This window comes from Mesitornis unicolor, unplaced genomic scaffold (genome assembly GCF_000695765.1).
Source record: "Mesitornis unicolor isolate BGI_N332 unplaced genomic scaffold, ASM69576v1 scaffold34086, whole genome shotgun sequence".
Taxonomy (NCBI): Eukaryota; Metazoa; Chordata; class Aves; order Mesitornithiformes; family Mesitornithidae; genus Mesitornis; species Mesitornis unicolor.
In genome coordinates, this window is record NW_010192291.1 from 2,421 (window position 1) to 20,219 (window position 17,799).

The 17,799-nt window shown below is 44.8% G+C and overlaps 2 protein-coding genes across 2 annotated transcripts in view; one reads left to right on the forward strand and one right to left on the reverse strand.

Annotated features, from left to right (window-relative positions):
- The window catches only part of CHAF1A (chromatin assembly factor 1, subunit A (p150)), a 14,566-nt gene extending 2,225 nt beyond the window's left edge, over nt 1-12,341 (forward strand). The window contains exons 3-14 of the mRNA XM_010187030.1: nt 1,321-1,377; nt 3,518-3,759; nt 4,368-4,428; nt 4,890-4,958; nt 5,362-5,585; nt 6,081-6,249; nt 6,429-6,509; nt 6,595-6,684; nt 6,910-7,171; nt 7,785-8,272; nt 10,511-10,604; nt 12,022-12,341. Coding sequence (XP_010185332.1) covers nt 1,321-1,377; nt 3,518-3,759; nt 4,368-4,428; nt 4,890-4,958; nt 5,362-5,585; nt 6,081-6,249; nt 6,429-6,509; nt 6,595-6,684; nt 6,910-7,171; nt 7,785-8,272; nt 10,511-10,604; nt 12,022-12,110 — 1,926 coding nt within the window. The 3' untranslated portion in view covers nt 12,111-12,341. The remainder of the gene's footprint in view (nt 1-1,320; nt 1,378-3,517; nt 3,760-4,367; nt 4,429-4,889; nt 4,959-5,361; nt 5,586-6,080; nt 6,250-6,428; nt 6,510-6,594; nt 6,685-6,909; nt 7,172-7,784; nt 8,273-10,510; nt 10,605-12,021) is intronic.
- Nucleotides 12,342-13,417: 1,076 nt separating this feature from the next.
- The window catches only part of UBXN6 (UBX domain protein 6), a 4,856-nt gene continuing 474 nt past the window's right edge, over nt 13,418-17,799 (reverse strand). Inside the window, exons 2-11 of the mRNA XM_010187031.1 lie at nt 17,605-17,759; nt 17,207-17,268; nt 16,966-17,097; nt 16,293-16,390; nt 15,844-15,919; nt 15,673-15,757; nt 15,189-15,408; nt 14,954-15,084; nt 14,167-14,312; nt 13,418-13,658 (exon numbers count right to left, since the gene is read on the reverse strand). Coding sequence (XP_010185333.1) covers nt 13,530-13,658; nt 14,167-14,312; nt 14,954-15,084; nt 15,189-15,408; nt 15,673-15,757; nt 15,844-15,919; nt 16,293-16,390; nt 16,966-17,097; nt 17,207-17,268; nt 17,605-17,759 — 1,234 coding nt within the window. The 3' untranslated portion in view covers nt 13,418-13,529. The remainder of the gene's footprint in view (nt 13,659-14,166; nt 14,313-14,953; nt 15,085-15,188; nt 15,409-15,672; nt 15,758-15,843; nt 15,920-16,292; nt 16,391-16,965; nt 17,098-17,206; nt 17,269-17,604; nt 17,760-17,799) is intronic.

The window sequence follows — 17,799 nt, forward strand, 5'->3', positions numbered from 1 at the left end:
GTATCTTGAGCCTTTAAAGGAAGATTTTAATCATCTATCCCTTCTAGATTTAAAGAGAGACTCCCGCAGGTAAGGAAAACCCTTGCTGGCCTGGAGGAGGCACGGATGAGTTACCTGGGGCTTGGCGCTCACCATGTCACAGGTCTTATCGGTCTTACCAAGAAAACCAGTCAGTTCTTATACTGTTAAAACTCACAATCTCTCCTCTCTAAAATAAATACATAAACTCAAGCAGGCATGAAGCATTTCCAGTGTCGAAGAGCAAACAAAAAGAGCACTTGACACCTGATGTAATGCGATAATGCGAGCGAGGTATTGGCTTCCCGTGGCGTGAGGTGAGGTAGGAACAGCTCAGGTAATGAGAACTCTGCACCTCGACCTGTGCGGCTTCTGTCCTGACATATTTGTTTTCCTAGGTGCAAACAGCTCTGATAAACTAAAGCTCATGGTTGAAAAAACCCTCTTCTTTTGTGTCAGATAAATACAGAATCTCCTGATGCGGCTTAGCTTTGTGTAAACTTAAATATCTGTGGGGACAGAAAATAAAGCAGTTGGTCTGTGTTAGTGTATTTCACAGGGTGCCTTATACTGAGAGGGGAATAGAAGAAACCAAGCCATAGTGTGCTGCAATATTGACAAGTTAAGCCTTTGACCAGTCTATGAACAATGCTTTTAAGCATAGAATACCTTTTTTCCTTCTTATAAATAACAGTTTTAAGAGAAATGGGAAGTGTGACCTGTTGGGAACTTAGGGTTGGTGCACTGGTGAAAGAGCAAGAGGGCTATGATCACAAGAAAAAACAGTGGTAAAAGATGGATAATAGTCCTTGTATTCAGGAAGTTATATCTAAATATCATAGAGTAAATGGTAGAATGAAGGAAAAAAAACCCCAGCAAACGAAGTTTAACTCAAAGGAAGTGACTTTGCTATAATTAAATGTCCTCTGTGGTGCTCTCGTGATTTGGAGCAGCTCTGGCTTCTGTTTGTTTTTCTGCACATGATGTACCCTTGCAAATGATACTTTAGAGCTGATAGACCAGAGGGGTTTGTTTATGCAAAACTTCGTAAGGCGAGGACTTAATGTAAACTGAAGCATTTAGATGTATTCGGGCTCAAATGTAAATCGGTGATATTAGATATGCTTGAACTGTATTCTTATATCCTATACTGAAGGAATACTTAAGTTGCTGAATGTACTAATCCACAGGAACAATGTTAATATAATTCAAACGAAGCTTGCTGTTCTTCTAGTGAGAGTTCTTATGCCTCGTGGGAAGGGAACAATGTGGAGCTCTAAAACTTGCGTTTTGTAATTCCAGGTACCTCAGAAATTCCACAAAAGTTCGGTGGAGAAGGAGAAGCTGAGATTGCAAAGAGTAAGGCATTTTCACTGACATAGAAAGTTGACCTGCTGTGCTTTTGCGCTGAGTAGTAAGCAAAGCCTTTTGCGTTTCATCTTAGTCCACTTAAAACATCTTTTTTTCTTCGTTTTCCTCACTGATGAGCATGGAAGAACTTTAATGCACATGGTTAAAAGTACTTGGCTCGTTCCAGAGCGTTTTAATGCATACGTAATGAAGTGTGGGTAGCCTGCACTGCATTGCTGTGCACTTTGGTAAGAGATTAAGAAATTATAAATGTTGCTGACTGCTTGTCAAAATGCTTTTGGGAGGTATTTTTCCTAAACACCTCCTGAGAGGGTAGGTGCAGCCTGCGAAGTGGACAGAAACCAGAGACAGGAGCCTTCTATTTAAGGCTGGTCCCTGCTTCATCCTTCTCACCCTTCCCCCTTTTAAGCCACAAAATGTAGGGGCTGCTCTTCGTTAAGAAATGAGCCCGCTGCATTTGTGGCTTGCTGAAGAACCTGCTGGTTGTTGCTGCTGGAAACGCTCAAGCTCCGGTCTCCATTTGTTTGAATGCCGCCAGTCGGCAAACTCTGTTCCATAACAAAACAACGGTGCGATAATTTTGCTGTCCCTTCTGCTTTTGGCCATAAAATGCGAAATACAAAGGAGGCTGATGGATCACATGGAGCTGTTGAGCAGTCAGTGCTGTACGAGTGGGCTTTTTCTGCTGGAAAACTGGGTGTTATTTTAAGGGCAGTTGGGAAGTTGCATATGAATTCTTATTGTGTTTCTTAGTAACTGGTTTATGAAGTTGGTTGGGGACTGTTGTGTGCTTTATGTAAGCTGTATGTGGCTGAGCCTGCTCCCGAGATGCTTGTTTTTTACAGTGCCCCATATAGAAGCCCAATCTGTTGTGTTCTTCCATCCTGTACGTATGTTAAATATAGCAGTAATGTGAGGGAGAGATGAGAATGGAAGCTTTGTAGCGCTAAAAATTAAACACAGCCGCCAATCTTGCTGTTAACTTCACACCGTTTTCCAAACTACCCGGTAGATTTTCACTGATTACCATGACTCAGTTCTGACAATATTGCTTGGGTTTTTTTACCACTGGCACCATTTTGTATGTTGGTTGCCTTCTGCAGTTATTTGTATGTTGTGACACTGTTCAGTAAATCTTGGCGTTGCCAAGAAGATTTGTGAAATAAATAAAATGAAACTGAAAATGCACAGTGAGGATATTTGTATGTCTGTGCTCAGACATAGCCTCGTTTCCTGGTGAGGTCGCCAATGCCTACAACCTAGGGAAGTTAACTTTATTTAATTTGCCTTTTTTAGTAAGTGCATTTTAAAAATACCTTTTTAGCATTCTCCTTTGTGTTAGTAGACCCATGATGAGAATTTCAGTTGCTTTGGGAGGAAATACTTTGAAGGGCAGCACTTTCAATGTAATCTTCCCCCTGTTGTTTCCATAGTGCTCCTTAAATAAGCTTAGGGCACCTGATGTTGTCCCGTTATCTAAAATGGATTAACACGAGCGACGATTTTTTGTGACCTCGGGTCTTCTCAAGCAGGTGCACAGTCCAGAGTTTGGAGACTCACATTACTGCCTGAGAGAGCAAAATACATCATCAGAAAATGCTTATGGGTTTATAGTACAAAATCACATCAAATTCATTTTTCAAATTTATACCATGGTAGCCCTATGTTGATATATAACCATGAAAGCTTAGCTTTTGAGGTATGTATTTCCAAAGGAAGTATCTGAAATCTTAAAATAAATGAATAAAATTAATTTGAGATTTTTTTTTCTACATTCTTTTTTATTTTCCATAATGCTACATTGGTAATGAAGATGACTCGGATATAAAGCAAGTAGAATACAAAGCTTTCCTTGCTGCTTAGAGAATGGAAATATCTCTATTTGTTAGGAGCAAAGAACGATTTATGCCGTCAGAGAGGCAGTACAAGGTGGCTCAGGTGGTTGCGGTCGATAACCTCATGTCCTGTGATAGCTGGAAATGATGTGGCAGGGCAAGCCCTGTGTGGGTGCAAGAACATATTAGGATCTCAGTTGAAGAAATGAAGTTTTTATTTAATTCAAGTTTTTATGCTATTATATTACTGTGTACTAAAAGCCAGCTTGCTTAATGGTGTTTTTCTGAACCAGGATCAGGAGCGCGCAGACAAGCTGCAGAAGCTGCAAGCAGAAAGGGAAGAAAAGGGAAGGCTGAAAGAAGAAGCAAAAGCTGCAAAAGAGAGAGCCAAGGAGGAGGCGAAGAAGAAGAAAGAGGAGGAGAAAGAGTTGAAAGAGAAAGAAAGGAGAGAAAAGAAAGAAAAAGAAGAAAAGGAAAAAGCTGAGAAGCTGAGGGTGAAGGAGGAGAAACGCAAGGAGAGGCAGGAGGCTTTAGAGTAAGTGGCTTGGTTTCTGCAGGTCCTGGGGAGTAACGTGTAATGATAGGAGCACCTTTCCATACCCTCCTTCACTGTCCCTTCTAGAGCCTGTACTGGTCAAACAGCATGGCCTTTTTGTCACAGGGTACATTTTAAATGCGTGAAAGACTCTGTACACCAGACTTCAGTCTCAGCAGTACTTTTTGCTTGCAGGGTGACCCGGGCTTCTGATTTGAAGTGGCTGAAAAGAGCTGTCACGCTCCACTGAGGTCTTCCGTTCATGACCAGTCTTGCTTGTACTTTTGCAATTTGCTGGCACCGGTGCCCTGTCTGTTGAGGAAGTTGCTTGTAATTTGATAATACCATAAAGTAAATACCCTTTCCTGGTGCTGAAGGAAACTTGAAGCAGCCTAACTATGTGGCTGAATCAAGACAATATTTGCTGTAGAAGGAATGAAGAGAGTCTTCTGTACACTTAACCAAGTATGGATCTTGACTGAATTAATAGATTATCCTCTTGCCTAGCATGATAAGGTCTTAGTCAAGGTCTGGGGCTTCTTGCTTCTTCCCTAGTGCAAATAAACACTTAATGATTTGTAACAATTAAAATGAACTTTCTATTAAAGGGCAAAACTCGAGGAGAAGAGAAAGAAAGAAGAGGAGAAACGGTTAAGAGAGGAGGAAAAGGTAAATGCTTTTTCTACCTTGTCTCTAAATTCTTCTGCTATGATTAAATTATGTTAATGGGCTCCGTGGTGCCCCTCTCAGTGTCATGCCACTTGGGAGCAAGCATGTCCAGTTGGGATGCAGCCAGTCCAGGCTGATCTGGTGGTGCTGTGTCATGGAGGTTCCTTCTCTCTTACTTTTGTATGTGTTGGTGTCATTGATTTTACCAGTTCGGGTTTTTTCTGCACTTGTGTTTTCAGTGTCCCTAAGTGAACTCTGTTCTTTGTCTTAGCAATGATATTGGAATCCACATCGCTGTGGTACAGAAGACAATTATTTTTGAGTTACAGGAGCTGGCAGATAACTGAACTCTGCTTTATACTTCACTAGATTTGAAGTTGGGTCATGCATCAGCTCACCTTGAATTATAAGGACTTGTCCCACCTTTGTGTTTCTAATTTGCATTTTGATTCTGATTTCAGCGCATTAATGCACAGAAAGCAGAAATTACGAGGTTCTTCCAGAAACCAAAGACTCCACAAGCCCCAAAGGTGAGGTATTGCTATTCCTCTGCTTTGTTGGTCTTTCATTAGTTGTCTTTTAGCAAATACACTGATTTCCCTCTGATCTGTCCCTTAGAGATTGTTAGGTGAACAAAGCATTAGTGTTTATTACTTCCTAATTTCAAAAGTTTAAAGGACAAAAAAAGGCTGTGACCAGAGCAGAGACTACATAAGAATTTGTAGTTGCTTTAGTAAAACTCTCAGCTCTGTCATCTTCTGCATTGGCTGTAAAGACCTTGACATCTGTGGGAGTCTCAGATAGGAAGGGCTTAACCTAAATCTTCATCCAGACATCAGCACCTCATGTCGAGGTTTGTGGTGTATCTTGAATGTGTTGGTACTGCAGTTTTTCAGGTGTTCAGACCCTAATGGTTCTCACTTCATATTTCAGATTCTTGCTGGCTCTTGTGGGAAGTTTGCTCCATTTGAAATTAAGGAGAACATGGTCTTAGCTCCCCTCTGTCGTATTGCTCTGGATCCAGATTTCTTAGAGCAGCTGGATAAGCTCCTGCGTGTGCAGAACAGTGAAGCTTCTTTCTTGAGGGATCTAAAGTGTCGTAAGCCACGTAAAACTGGACCTACTTTTGTCAGTAACAGCGCTGACATAGTAAACAGGTTAGTCTGTGTTTGGGGATTCTCTTCCCTTTTTTAATACAATGAACTGCAGAATGGTTTTGAGGCAGCCTTATTCTAATATTGGAGATAATGCCAAATTGGAGCTTTTTGTTGAATACTCATTTTGTATGAGAATTGTCACCATACAACTATGGTGTAGATTTCCTTCATTCCATACAATGCTGCTCAGATCCTTCCCTGCAAGGAAATCTTGTGCTTCGGGCAGCTGCCTTTCAGCGCTGACGCTGCTGGCCTTTACTGGTGTTCATCTTGAATCATTATTAAAAATGTACCAATAGCTAAACCAGAGCTGCTGTAGGGTTGCAGTTAAGGAGGGAGGTGGCTTGTCTGGAACCACTGTTCTTGCAGGTGAATTGGGAGTGCTTGTTTTGATAAACTCAAGCTCTGGGTTGGTCTTGTGGCTGAATGGAAGTTTTCTGTAGCGCAGAGGATTTAAATTCTGTAAGTACTGAAGATGGTGTTTTCTTTTAACAGTGATGTGGTGGTAGTGGATAACTGCAAAACAGACGCTGTTCCTGAAAGGGGAAAATTCGGGAGAATGAAACTCTTGCAGTTTTGTGAGAATCACCGTCCTGCATACTGGGGCACGTGGAACAGGAAAACCACTGTGATCCGTCCCAGGAATCCTTGGTCAAAAGACAGTGTAAGCACCTCACAGGCAGTGTAGTTGGATTCTTTTCTGTCTTTATGCTTTTAAAGTGAATACACAGTTGGACAAGTGGATTTCTGACCCACTTGCTACAGAGTTTTGAAACCCTGAATGGGGTCTTGTGTCGTGCTTTCACATTATTTACAGAAATGACGTGTTGGCATTTCTTCTAGAAACTACTGGACTACGAAATAGATAGTGATGAGGAATGGGAAGAGGAGGAACCAGGAGAAAGCCTCTCCCATAGTGAAGGGGTAAGGATTCCGCATGCTGCAAAACAGCTTTCTGCGCCAATTGCACTTCCTGGTGTAATTTCTAAGAAGCATTGTTTATTTTTAGGATGATGAAGAGGAGGGAGAGGATGAAGATGATGATGATGGTTTTTTTGTACCCCATGGGTACCTATCTGAAGATGAAGGAGTGACTGAAGTAAGTGAACTGGGTGTCACTGGATTTCCATCTCTGTTTCCAATGAATCGTTTAATAAGTATTGGCAGAGGAAGAAAGCGTGCAGTCTTGGCAGGGATGTAACTCATCTCAGATCTGCACGGTTCAGGAGCAGACTTCTGTAGCTCAGGGAACATGGTAAAAAGCTGGGTTTAAAAAGCTTTTGTTTCCCCTGGAATGGATGTATGAAGTTATTTCTCGCTTTAGGAGTGCGATCCAGAGAACCAGAAGGTTCGTCAAAAGCTGAAGGCAAAGGAATGGGACGAGCTGATGGCCAAGGGGAAGAGGTTCCATGTCTTACAGCCTGTGAAGATCGGCTGCATCTGGGAAAGCGCAGGGAATGACAGCAGCACAAATGCGGACCTGAAGGTTCTCCAGCAGTTCACAGCATGCGTCCTGGATTCTCCTGTTGCAGAGGAAGAACAGCAGATACAGAAATGTAGCAAAAAAAGGGCAAAAGATCAGCAAAGTAAGACCTGAAGGGTTAAATAGTTGTTCTTGTGCTCTGTTATTCTCTGCTTTGGCGAGAGCAGATTTTTGTTTTGTCAGATTCAAAAAGATCTGTTTATAGCAAGTCTGAAACCCAAGGAGTCTATGAAAGTTCTTGGAGTTGTCTGACGTTACCTCTGGTATGGCCTTAGTTAAGTTCTCCAGAAAATCTTGCTCTAGATGATCTAGGAAATAAAGCCAACAGGACTTCAGTAGCCTCAGATTTAGGACTGCTCACTGGGAATGCTCAATAAACGCTAAAAAACAGTAAACTGACCTATTTATTGTTCAGAAGAGGATTTAGTTTGTGTGACAGGTTTCAGCACTGAGTGTGTCCTGAGTACGATTAACACAAGGATGTGAATAGGCACATAAAGGCTAGAATAGGGGTTGAACCTTTCACTTCAGGAGGTCGTTACTGGGGGGTTGACTTTTCTACATCAAATTTAGCTCCTGTTACAATCCCATATCTAAAGTTAATCTTGACCTATTTGTCTTCTTTCTGGAGCGTGTGTACTGTTAGATTATGTCAGCCTGGCTTTTCTCGACAGTTCTTTCCCCACCACCTTTGAGCAACCTTTTCTCCCCTGCAGTCCTTGGCCAGCTTCTGCCGCTGCTGCATGGCAACGTGAACGGGAGCAAAGTGATCATCCAGGAATTCCAGGAGTGCTGCCGGCAAGGACTGTTCAGTGATGTGACTGCAGCCGCCGACGGTAGCGACACGAGCCCTACAAGTCCCCACACCTCCCGGCCGCAGACGCCTGTTGGCGAGGACAGTGGTGTCCCGTCCAAAGCCAGGCTAAAGCGAATCATTTCTGAGAACTCTGTGTACGAGAAAAGACCTGAATATCGGATGTGCTGGTACGTCCACTCTGAGGTGCTGAAGAGTTTTGACCAAGAGCAGCTCCCTGTCCCTTGTCAATGGAACTACATCACCCAAGTCCCTTCTTCAGGGAAGGAGGAGGGTGGCAGCGTGCCGGGTGCGGCAGTTCTGCAGGCCACCCCCATGTCTGTAAAGAGGAAGCCCACCGGAAGCATGTCCATCACCAAATTCATGAAAAGGCCTCGGGATGCCGAGCAGGTGAGTGCCCCAGCAAAGAACAACGGGAATGTGGCTTTATGTCTTGCGTAGGCGAGTGTCCTGGCATGCCTCCCAGATCAGCCTCGATGAGCAGAGTCAAAATATTAAGCTACAGATACTGTCCTTAGCGCAAAAAGACCCTTTCTGTGGGGAAAGGGAGTGAAATTATGTGACTCTAAAGAGATGGGTTTCTTTTGTGCGTCTGTAGCTTGGACTGTCTGTTCCATTTGAAATGTTGCTCTCCTGCTGTTCTTCCATTTTCTGCTATTTGGCAGCAATTGCATCCAAGCTGTGAATAGTTTCTGAGTGTCTGCTTGGCCTTGGTTTTACAGCTGTATATAATTTGTATGCAGGTTTTTATGTGCGTGTATGGCTGCCAGATGTATAGCCTGAGCTGGTGACTTACATCAGTTGCACGTGTACTGATTAAATGTGGTTCCTAAGTGCTGCAACTCAACCCATAATAGTCTGAAAGGTCTCCAGCTTATACCGTCATATATAAAGCTGAATTTCAATTGCTGGTTTAAAAATACCCTAATTGGGAGGAACAAAATGAGATGGATGTGGAGTAGTTGCCACTCCAGCTCTAAGCTTTGTTGTGGTCTTCCTGTTGTTTGCTTCTGCTTTTTAGGGTAACCACAGGTAGTATTAAGAGCTTAATCATCCAAAAGGATGACAGGAAAATCTGTGATCGGTGCTTTAGCTTTGTGGTGCTCTGTCGTGCATTTAAGCCAGTGAGGATTTAGGTCGTGAAGCTTGGTGTTATCCACTGTTTGCCTCCAAACTTACAGGTAGGACCGGCTTTGCACTGTCAGTGGATTTGTTCCTCGTTCCCTGTGGACAAGGGGGTGAGCAAAGAAGCCACAGACAAGGCTTTTTATGCTTTTCCTTCCCACTTTATTCTTGGCTTCTTTGGCTTTTCTAGTGAAAAGCATTGATAGGGATCAGAGGCTTGTGAGAAGCTGTTCAGCCCCCAAACTCCATCTGCTTGGGTTTTTTTCTTATACACTAAATAAAGGCAGAGATAAAAATCTCTGCTTGGCACCCACTGGAAATTCTGCTTATAACCAACTACTTGAGCAGAAATAGCAAAACAAAGGCTTTTAGTGGAATTGCATCACCGGCTTGAATCCTTCAAAGCTCTCGGAAGGGTTTTAAAGTTGCCCTTGTGAGGTGTGGTGCTGTGCAGCTCAGAGCAAAGGTGTCAGAGTCCTGAAAGCCTCTCATGCCTGATGTCTAAATCAGTGCCGCTCAGGTATTGAGATCCCATCCGTCCTGTCGAGCAAGGCTGGAGCATGGGGAGAGCCTAGGAAGGATTGAATAGGTCAAGACTGCTGAAATCTCTGCCCCTGGCACGTGTCACCCTGCCTTGAGGCTTACGCCAGGTCTTGTGTAAGTCAAGGTGCTCTTACATAAACTGTGGAGAGAGAAGAGCTCAGTGGGCAGTACCTGCAGGTGTGTAGGAGGGGAATACTTAAGCTGAGGACTGAGACTTTAATGAAAGATGTAAATTTAAAAGTTCTCCTGGAACAGCTTGTAGAGGGTGGGGACCACGTTCTGGGTCTGAGATTTCCATTCTGCAGTTACAGTTGAGGGGGAAAAAAACCCCAAAAGCACTTGCAGCTTTTCAATGCTGGGCAACTTCAGTTTGTATCACTCCTTGTGTTCATTTTCTGGATCAAAATGAGCAGTTTGTGCTGCTCCCATGGCAGCAAATAGGGTCACCAAGGGAAGAGCTGCTACCCCTCCCTGAATAAAAGTTAATTGGCAAAGATGAGGAGGAGTCGGGGGAGAACACGCTTCAAACATGACAAGCAAAAGTAATTTTCCATCTTCAGAAGGAAGAAAGCATCCAAAATAATCAGCAGAGGGGGGAGAGATTTCCCTTCCAAAAAACCCAAGAAAACTGAGTCAGATTTCAATTAGGGTTTGAACTGACTGTTCAATGTGTAGGCTGTTCATCGCGTTGTGTAACAGCGAAACATCTTGGAGCAGAAGCTTGACGTGCTTCCTGCTGTATGTGCCATTGCAGATGAGGCCTTTTATCAAAAGTCAGTGTCTGTTGAAGCCAGGAGTTGTGTATTTTTCTTCCCTACAAATATGCTCAGCCTGTGCTGAGAGTCCCGATCATGAGGAACACTCTCTGTAGCCTGTTGCAGCGCTGGCTGTGCTCAGTCTCGCACGTTAGCACCCTCAGCTTGCTGATACACAGCTGGGACCTTTGTTTTTATCCTTTAGGCTGAAGCTGCGGAGATGGATGGATTTCAGGCAGACACCGAGGAAGATGAGGAAGATGACGACTGCATGATTGTGGATATACAGTCAGGCAAAGGTGGGAAAATAAAGTGATAGGAGCCTCGTGACAGACGACAGCGTGTGGCTAAATCTGTTGCAGTTTTTCTGCCACTCTCACCAAGCCTCGTACTCTTCTCTGTAGCTATTTTATTCTATGTACTTCTCAGCTTTTTAGCTTTTCTTCTAGATGCTTCTTAGCTATTTGTGGCCTTTTTTCACCTGCTCTTGCCCTTCCTTCCAATCGAATACGCAAAGTGCTCATGACCAGTGTTTGGCTGCTGGTGCTACCATTTTTTTTCTGATAAGAGAAGTGAACATTGGGGTCAGTATCAGCAGATCCACCAGCTATGGGTAAATGTTGCCGAGCAGGGCTGGGCTCTGGGCTGTGCACACTTGTGATCAGAGCCCTTCCAGGACCGACAAGGTCTGGAGCGTAAGTCCCCTCTGCTGCCTTCTTGAAGTCTTAGGTGCAGGCAGAATTGTGTGGTCTGAAGGAAATACAACATCAGGTAATAACCAAGCTCTCGGATGCTTGAGGTGAAGGCTCTGATCACCGCTTCACTCCAGAGTCTGAGCAGTTGCTTATATTTGTATCCCACTTACCCCTTGGAGAAGAGCTGTCAAAGCTCTGCTGCTTTAGTGTATCCTTGCAGGCTACGGATTCAGCAGCAGTGGGATGAGGATGTGGAGCAGCTCCTTTCATCTCGGCGAGGTTTTAACTATATTGATCATACAGATCAATGACTTAATGCCGACCGCATGACGTGCATTCAGCTCCTCTAAACCGCTTTCAAAACCTCTGAGCCCTTTCTTACCGCTCTCACAATGGAGCTCTTTCACAATGCTACTGCCACAACCTGAATTAAGGAAAGTGGGGGTTTTGTGTCGGGCAGCTCCTCTAATTGATAGATAAGGGCTTGTGCATATTCCCAAAGCCTTAAATTCTAAGAGGGTTTGACCCATCTAGACGTATCTGGGTTCTCTTTTCTCTCCTAGCTGGTGCTACATTCCTCCTCTCGCCTTCCCTAACACACAATATAACTGTTTGAAAAGGAGCTTTGCATTTAATCTTAAGCTGCTTTTGCTTATTACAAGACTGCAGCGAGATGAAAGCTTCGCCTCAGGTTTGTAGCCTCTTGTTCCGAGGATGGGGATGCTGCTCAGAGCTTGCTTTCCTTGGGCTTTGTTGACACACATGCAGCTGTATTTGTTTAACTCTGCCCGAGTCTAAAGGACTGCAAAGATTACGAAGATTCTTTTAATGCTTGAAGTAATTTTTATTCTGGATTGATAACCCACTATTAAACGCAGCTTTGAAAGTAGTATTGAATAGGAGAGTTGCAACAGATATGAGCAGACAAGCTAAGACAGATAAAGCATGTAGTCAAATTCTACTAGATTAATGGGGATATTAACAAAACAAACCAAAAACCAACACATTTTCTACTTTGCAGATTCTTCTACGTTGGCAGTTTCTGAAACAGCTGGCACAGGAGCTGCTCACCAGGACACCAGCATGGTCAGCTCATCTAATCCAGTTTGAGACTTAAATGCCTACTAACTTCTCTGTATGTATGTAGAATGAGTTAGAAAATTTTAAACCTTACGTATCTTTGAACAAGATACTTGAAAGTATTCCGTATTTCTTGTAAAGAGAAGACAGCACTTTGTTCTGCTTCAGACCAGATGGAAGCTTAAGTTTTTAGATCTAGTTTCTAGCTTAAAAAATACTGCATATTAATCTGTCCTTAATAAAGCATTATTGAAATTTTGATACTTCTTTGTAATGGAAGGTATCTAAGTTATCGCTAAAATTAGTGGAGGGATTTTGAAATAAGCTTATTGTGATGCCACTGGGGGAATTACTCTGTTCATAATGTTGTATAGCATGGCCTTGGGTATAAATGATGTACAATTATATTTGAATTTATGCTCTCTTTATCATCCTGTTTGTGGTCTTACTTGCTACAGAGAACAGCAGCAGGGCTTTACCCTTTGGAAAAGAAAAAAACCTGCAACTTGTTTCTCTTATTTTGGGATAGATTTGTATTAATAACACATCAGGCTAGCAATAGATTACCTCCTGTACACAACGCTGCAGTAGAAGCTGTATACATAAAAGCGGGTCTCTAACCCACAGAAAGACTTTAAAATTGGACTATAAAGGACCAAACTAGCATCAAACTTGTAACAAAGCAGTTTGTATGTAACAAACTTGCTGGGGCTTTTAACTTTATGGCTTGTATGATAGATTAGTTCCCTAAAATACTGGCTGTAGTTTGAGGTTTAATCTCTTAACAGTGGGCAGCAGAAACAGCTGTTGCCTGTCCTCAGTCCCCTGGTGCCAGGAAGTGGAAAGGTGGGTAATGCCACAGTGGCACCAGTAACACCAGTGCCAGCCCCAGCACTGACTTGGAGCTACTCTGCATTTCAAACCTCCAAGAGCAATGCATTTCAAATAACTTTGAACAGAACAGTCTTTAAATATTCCATTTAATCAGACTAAGCATAATTTTATCTAAATATATTCTCTCCAATAGGAGTTACAGTGCACATAGAAGCAAAAGGAAAAGCTGAGTTCTAAGCCCAGCCCCATACTCAGGCTCAATCCATTGGTAATCCAGCCTAGTACTTGCACCGAATCCCTCCAAGGGAGGAGCATGGTGCTTCATCACCGTCTTGGAAACACCTCAAGCAGTCACTGCTAGAACATGGTTTTTAAAGCCATTCAGAGCAGTCCTGTGAGTGTCTGACTGGGAAACGCCACCTTAGTGTCTGGCTACTGGAGTTGTGGAGGTGACCGCAAGGTTGGTGAGACATGGCAGAATCTAGACTCCCACTCTGCAGAGCTAAACCAAAGTAATTTCTGAGGTCACGTAGCTGGAAGCTCCAACAGTCTGTATGGGAAAGTGAGGGAACAGTCTAAAACCACCAGCACTGAATGAATGCATTCCCCTTTATTTCATGACAGTGTCTGGACTCTGGAGAGCAGTTCTGCTTTCAGGGGGCTTGCTGGCTGCTCCTCTCCCGACGCCTGAATGTCTTCCATGACTGCTGCATCCCAGGCGAGAGTCAGGAGGGCTGAGGGCACCTGGGACAGAAAAGGCAGTGTTATTAAGCTATAGCAGTGTTATACTTTGACCTCATAAAATGCTGGGTGTTCACAGACCTGGAAAAACATAGAGCGCTTCAACTAGAAAGGACAAGTGTGGATTTCTGCAAGAAGCTCTTTAGGGGAGGATGCTTTGGGCTTTCTGCTGAAAGCCTTGTGCTAAAGCTGTGCTTGCCTTGCAGTTGCTGCCTTCCCTCTTTTCCCAGCGCAAATGCTAAGGCTCTGAGAGAGCTGCTGGCAGCCACTGCAGCTGGCATTTGCTGTAAGAGGGTAAGTCATTGCAATTCCTTCTGGACAAACCTCCTAGCCTTGAGCCAGAACCCTTCATAAAGTTACTTTCTTTGCTTGTGCTTAAAAAGAAGGGCCCAGAGCAGAACCTGTGGCACGTACAGCAGAAGACACAAGCTTTTCTCCAAGTTATGAGCAGCAGATGACTCTGACAACCTGAAGACCCCTGTGGAAGGTACCAGCTATCTTTTTCACTCACCAGCCCACATTCATTGAAGGCCAAGTTCTCATCAGACAGTTTGAGACCTCCAGGTCCCAACAGCTCAAAGGGCAGCCAGTCATCTCTGAGTGCTTCTCTTACAAAGCTGTAGAGCGCAGATACCAATTCTCGGGCATAAAAAGTCCCTGCCATGAGAAAACAAGGTGAGATATTGCGAGAGTCTATGGCATTTACCAAATCTAACCTTTTGTGGTAGGTTTCGTGGGGCTCACGTACTGATGCTAACTTAACGAACTACTTCAGCGACACAGAAACAGCCCAATTCAACTGAGAAGTATAAAAGCTGAATCCCCAAAGCAAAAATATTACTTCAATTGTTGCAAGCCCCTGCCAGCCTGTAACAAAGAGGTGGGGAAGCCTGAAACGATTTCCAGAGTTCTACTGCAAAATTTGAGGAGAATTTAGACTGTTGTATAGCCTGACACCATGCAGGCAACCTCATGCTGGTTGCTATAACAAACTGATCTAATGAGTCCAGCTTGCTGGCAGTAGCCTGGGAAGAGCATGCTTTAATTAACAGCGCCCTGAGATTTTTTTCCCCTTTCCACTCAACCCTGGCTTACAGTCCCAACCCTGTGCAGGTGAAGGGCTCAGAAATGAGAAAACTTCTTAGAAGAACATTACCCTGCTCTGGTTTTTGTTGGTTTATTCTTCCAGCTGTGTTCAGCACACCTGGAAGCCCGCTCATTATTCAAGCTCTTGTGCCACAAGTATTCTCAGAAGCTTTTTAGGGTGTACAAAGAAAGGGCGAGAAGTCTTTTTTTACCTTGGAGGATGTATCCGTCGGGAAACCGGACTCGCACCAGGGTGTAGTTGTACTTCCGCATTTCCCTTTGTTCTTCTTTCTCTCGCATGGCTCTTGTCCTCAGCATCGAAGCCTTCTCCACTGCTTCTGTCCTTTAGAGAGAAAGCAATTTTTAGCATGAAGGAGAGGTACAAGACTCTTAGCTGGTATCTCACAGCCCCTGGGCAGGCAGGGCCCTCCTTCTAAGCCAGCTCACCGGAGCCGCTGCTCTCGTTTGATCTCCTCTGCAGTGAGGTTGTAAAAGTCATTAGGCAGCTCAAACCTAGCCGCTTCGGGTGATGGTTTAAATACGCAGAGCTGCCGATCCAGCTGGGCTCTCACAGGCTCGGAGCTTAAAAGCTGCTCTTTGTAGGCCTTGAGGTCTTCCAACTTGGTCAGCATTTCTTCCTTCAGTACGTAGTACTCCTCTGTGGTCTCTGCAACCAAAAGGGCAGGATTTGAGTCTCTTGTTCCTTACAGAAGCAAGGTATAAAACGTCAGGGCAAGGATCTCCAGAAAATGTAATGTTTTAACAGGGAAAGTGCAGAGTGAGTGGCTGTTTCTGTTACAGTCATGGAGTAACAGCCTCTGTTACAGCCGGCAGAACTCTCGGCAACCAAAGCTGCCTCGCTGGCCTCCCCTGGGATGTCCCACCACCACTCAAGCTCCTGCCTCCAGTTTAATACACTGAGATTTCTTGCCTTGTCCTGGAACAGGCAGTGTTTTTGTCTCAAACCCGATAGCCTGGAAAAATCTGTGTATCCCTTCCAGGCAGCTTATCCTTTCCTGGAAGAAAAGGAAAGAATTTAAATGTAGTCTGCTCCAGGCAAGGGCTTTCCTAGGCAGAGCACCTGCAGGAGCCTTGATCTTACCTGAAACACTTTGTTCTGCAGTTTGATTTTCCGGTACTTCTCCTCCTCTGGATGGAGATAGATATTGTCCAGGTATCTGCAGAGAGAGGAAGGCACTGCCTGGATCAAAGCAGGCACTTCAGGACACGCTGCCCCGAGGTGTAAGAGACTGAGACCTTACAGTATTTCTCACAGATAAAAGAGCTGAAGGAAAGTAACATACTTCAGCGTTTTGTACCCAAGACAGACAGAAGATGGGGTGTCTGATCTCAACCAGCAGCTCCCAAACCTCTTGGACTAGCGGACCAAGTAAAACATCTCTGAGCTGCTGATCTTATTTCTTAACTAACAGTTATGACTGCTGTTCAGCTTAAGTTTTCTTCAAACACAGCAAGAAAATCCACCTGCCTTTTAGCTTTGCAGGGAAAGGATGAGGTACCTGCATGCTCAGTCCTGCTGCAGCCACTTACTTGGCCATGGTCTCCACGCCCACTCGGACTTTCTCCCGGTCCTTGTTGAAGGTGTGAATCTCCATGATCGAGGCAGCCACTGGGTCTACGAAGAAATACTGGGGGAGAAGGACAGAAGCTAGTCAGGGGGGAGCTAACACAGATCTGCACAAAGGGCTGTGTGGGTCTGCTGTGGTTTAATTCCGATCAGCAGCTCAGCACCACTCAGTGGGATAGGGGAGAGAATTGAAAGGGTAAAAATAATGTGAAAACTCATGGGTTGACTAAAGAAGTTTAATAAGTAAAGCAAAAGTGTGTGTGCAAGCAAAGCAAAGGTATTTATTCACTGCTTTCAAGTTCAGCCATTTCCAGTGTGTAATAAACACTGTTCTCATCACAGATCCAAAACACAGCACCATCTCAGCTGCTAGGAAGAAAATTAACTCTGTCCCAGCCAAAAGCAGTACACAGCCAGAGTTCCCAGTCCCAGCATTTCCAGCAAGTCAACAGGAGGGTGCTTGGATATCATTTGTACAGCTATACTGGAAAAGAGCTGCCCTTTGGGAGAGCGTGGAGAGTGGAGATTTTTAGAGGGAGAGGATAGAGAGGTTGCTGCTGCAGTGCTTGAGGGGGACCCGTGCCACAAATCAAGTTAAAGCAGGAGGAAAGGAAGCTGCACAGCCGTGGCGCTTACCGCATCAATGGCTTCTCTGAGGTGCTTTTCCTTCTTGTCTTTCTTTACAACTGCACCAGTCAATGGGCAAATGAAATAAACCCCTGAAACAGAGGGAGCAGCTGCTTCTTCCTTGTCTGGAGACACAGAGTCCTAAAGGAAACAAAACCAGACATCGAGATGAATGCAGGGCAGTTTTGTGGATTTTTTGGTTTTAAATATCCTGGGGTTTACAGGGGACAGGGACAGCAGCATCTTGTACCTGTTCGTCCGCGGGGAGCTCTTTGTCACTTGCAGCTGCCTCAGCCATCAGCTCTTTTCTCACTACAAGAGACAAACCCAGGTTACAGTGGTGGATGGGGCAGAGGTTCAGCAAAAGAGTCCTTCGGATGATGCAGCACTGCCCTGGGGCTGCGAATGCCTGCCCAGGTCCTTTGTCTCCAGCCTGAGTGTCCGTGGGTGAGTGTGACCTCACTTCTATGACACCAAAGCAGCCAAAGAAGGCAGCTGTGCCCCAAAATGTCAAGAGCTACACCCAAGCAATTGCCCACCAGTGACCTCCCTCTCCAGGCTCAGCTCGGAGCTGTATCCCAGCCAGCCCCACCGTCCAGCTTCCCCTGCACCAGCACAGCAGCTCCGCATCCTCCAGCGGGCTCCTACCCTGGTTCTTGATGGTCTCCTGGGACGAGGACACCTTGGCCTTCGGCTTCATCTCCATCCGGGCCAGGGCCGCGGCTGCCGCCATCTGTGCCTCATCGGTGGGTGTCTGGCGAGGCTTGGGTGCTGCTTCAGCTTTCGGCTTCTCCTTGAGGGCCCTGGGCAGGATGCAGCAGCAGAACTCAGCGGGAGGTGGGT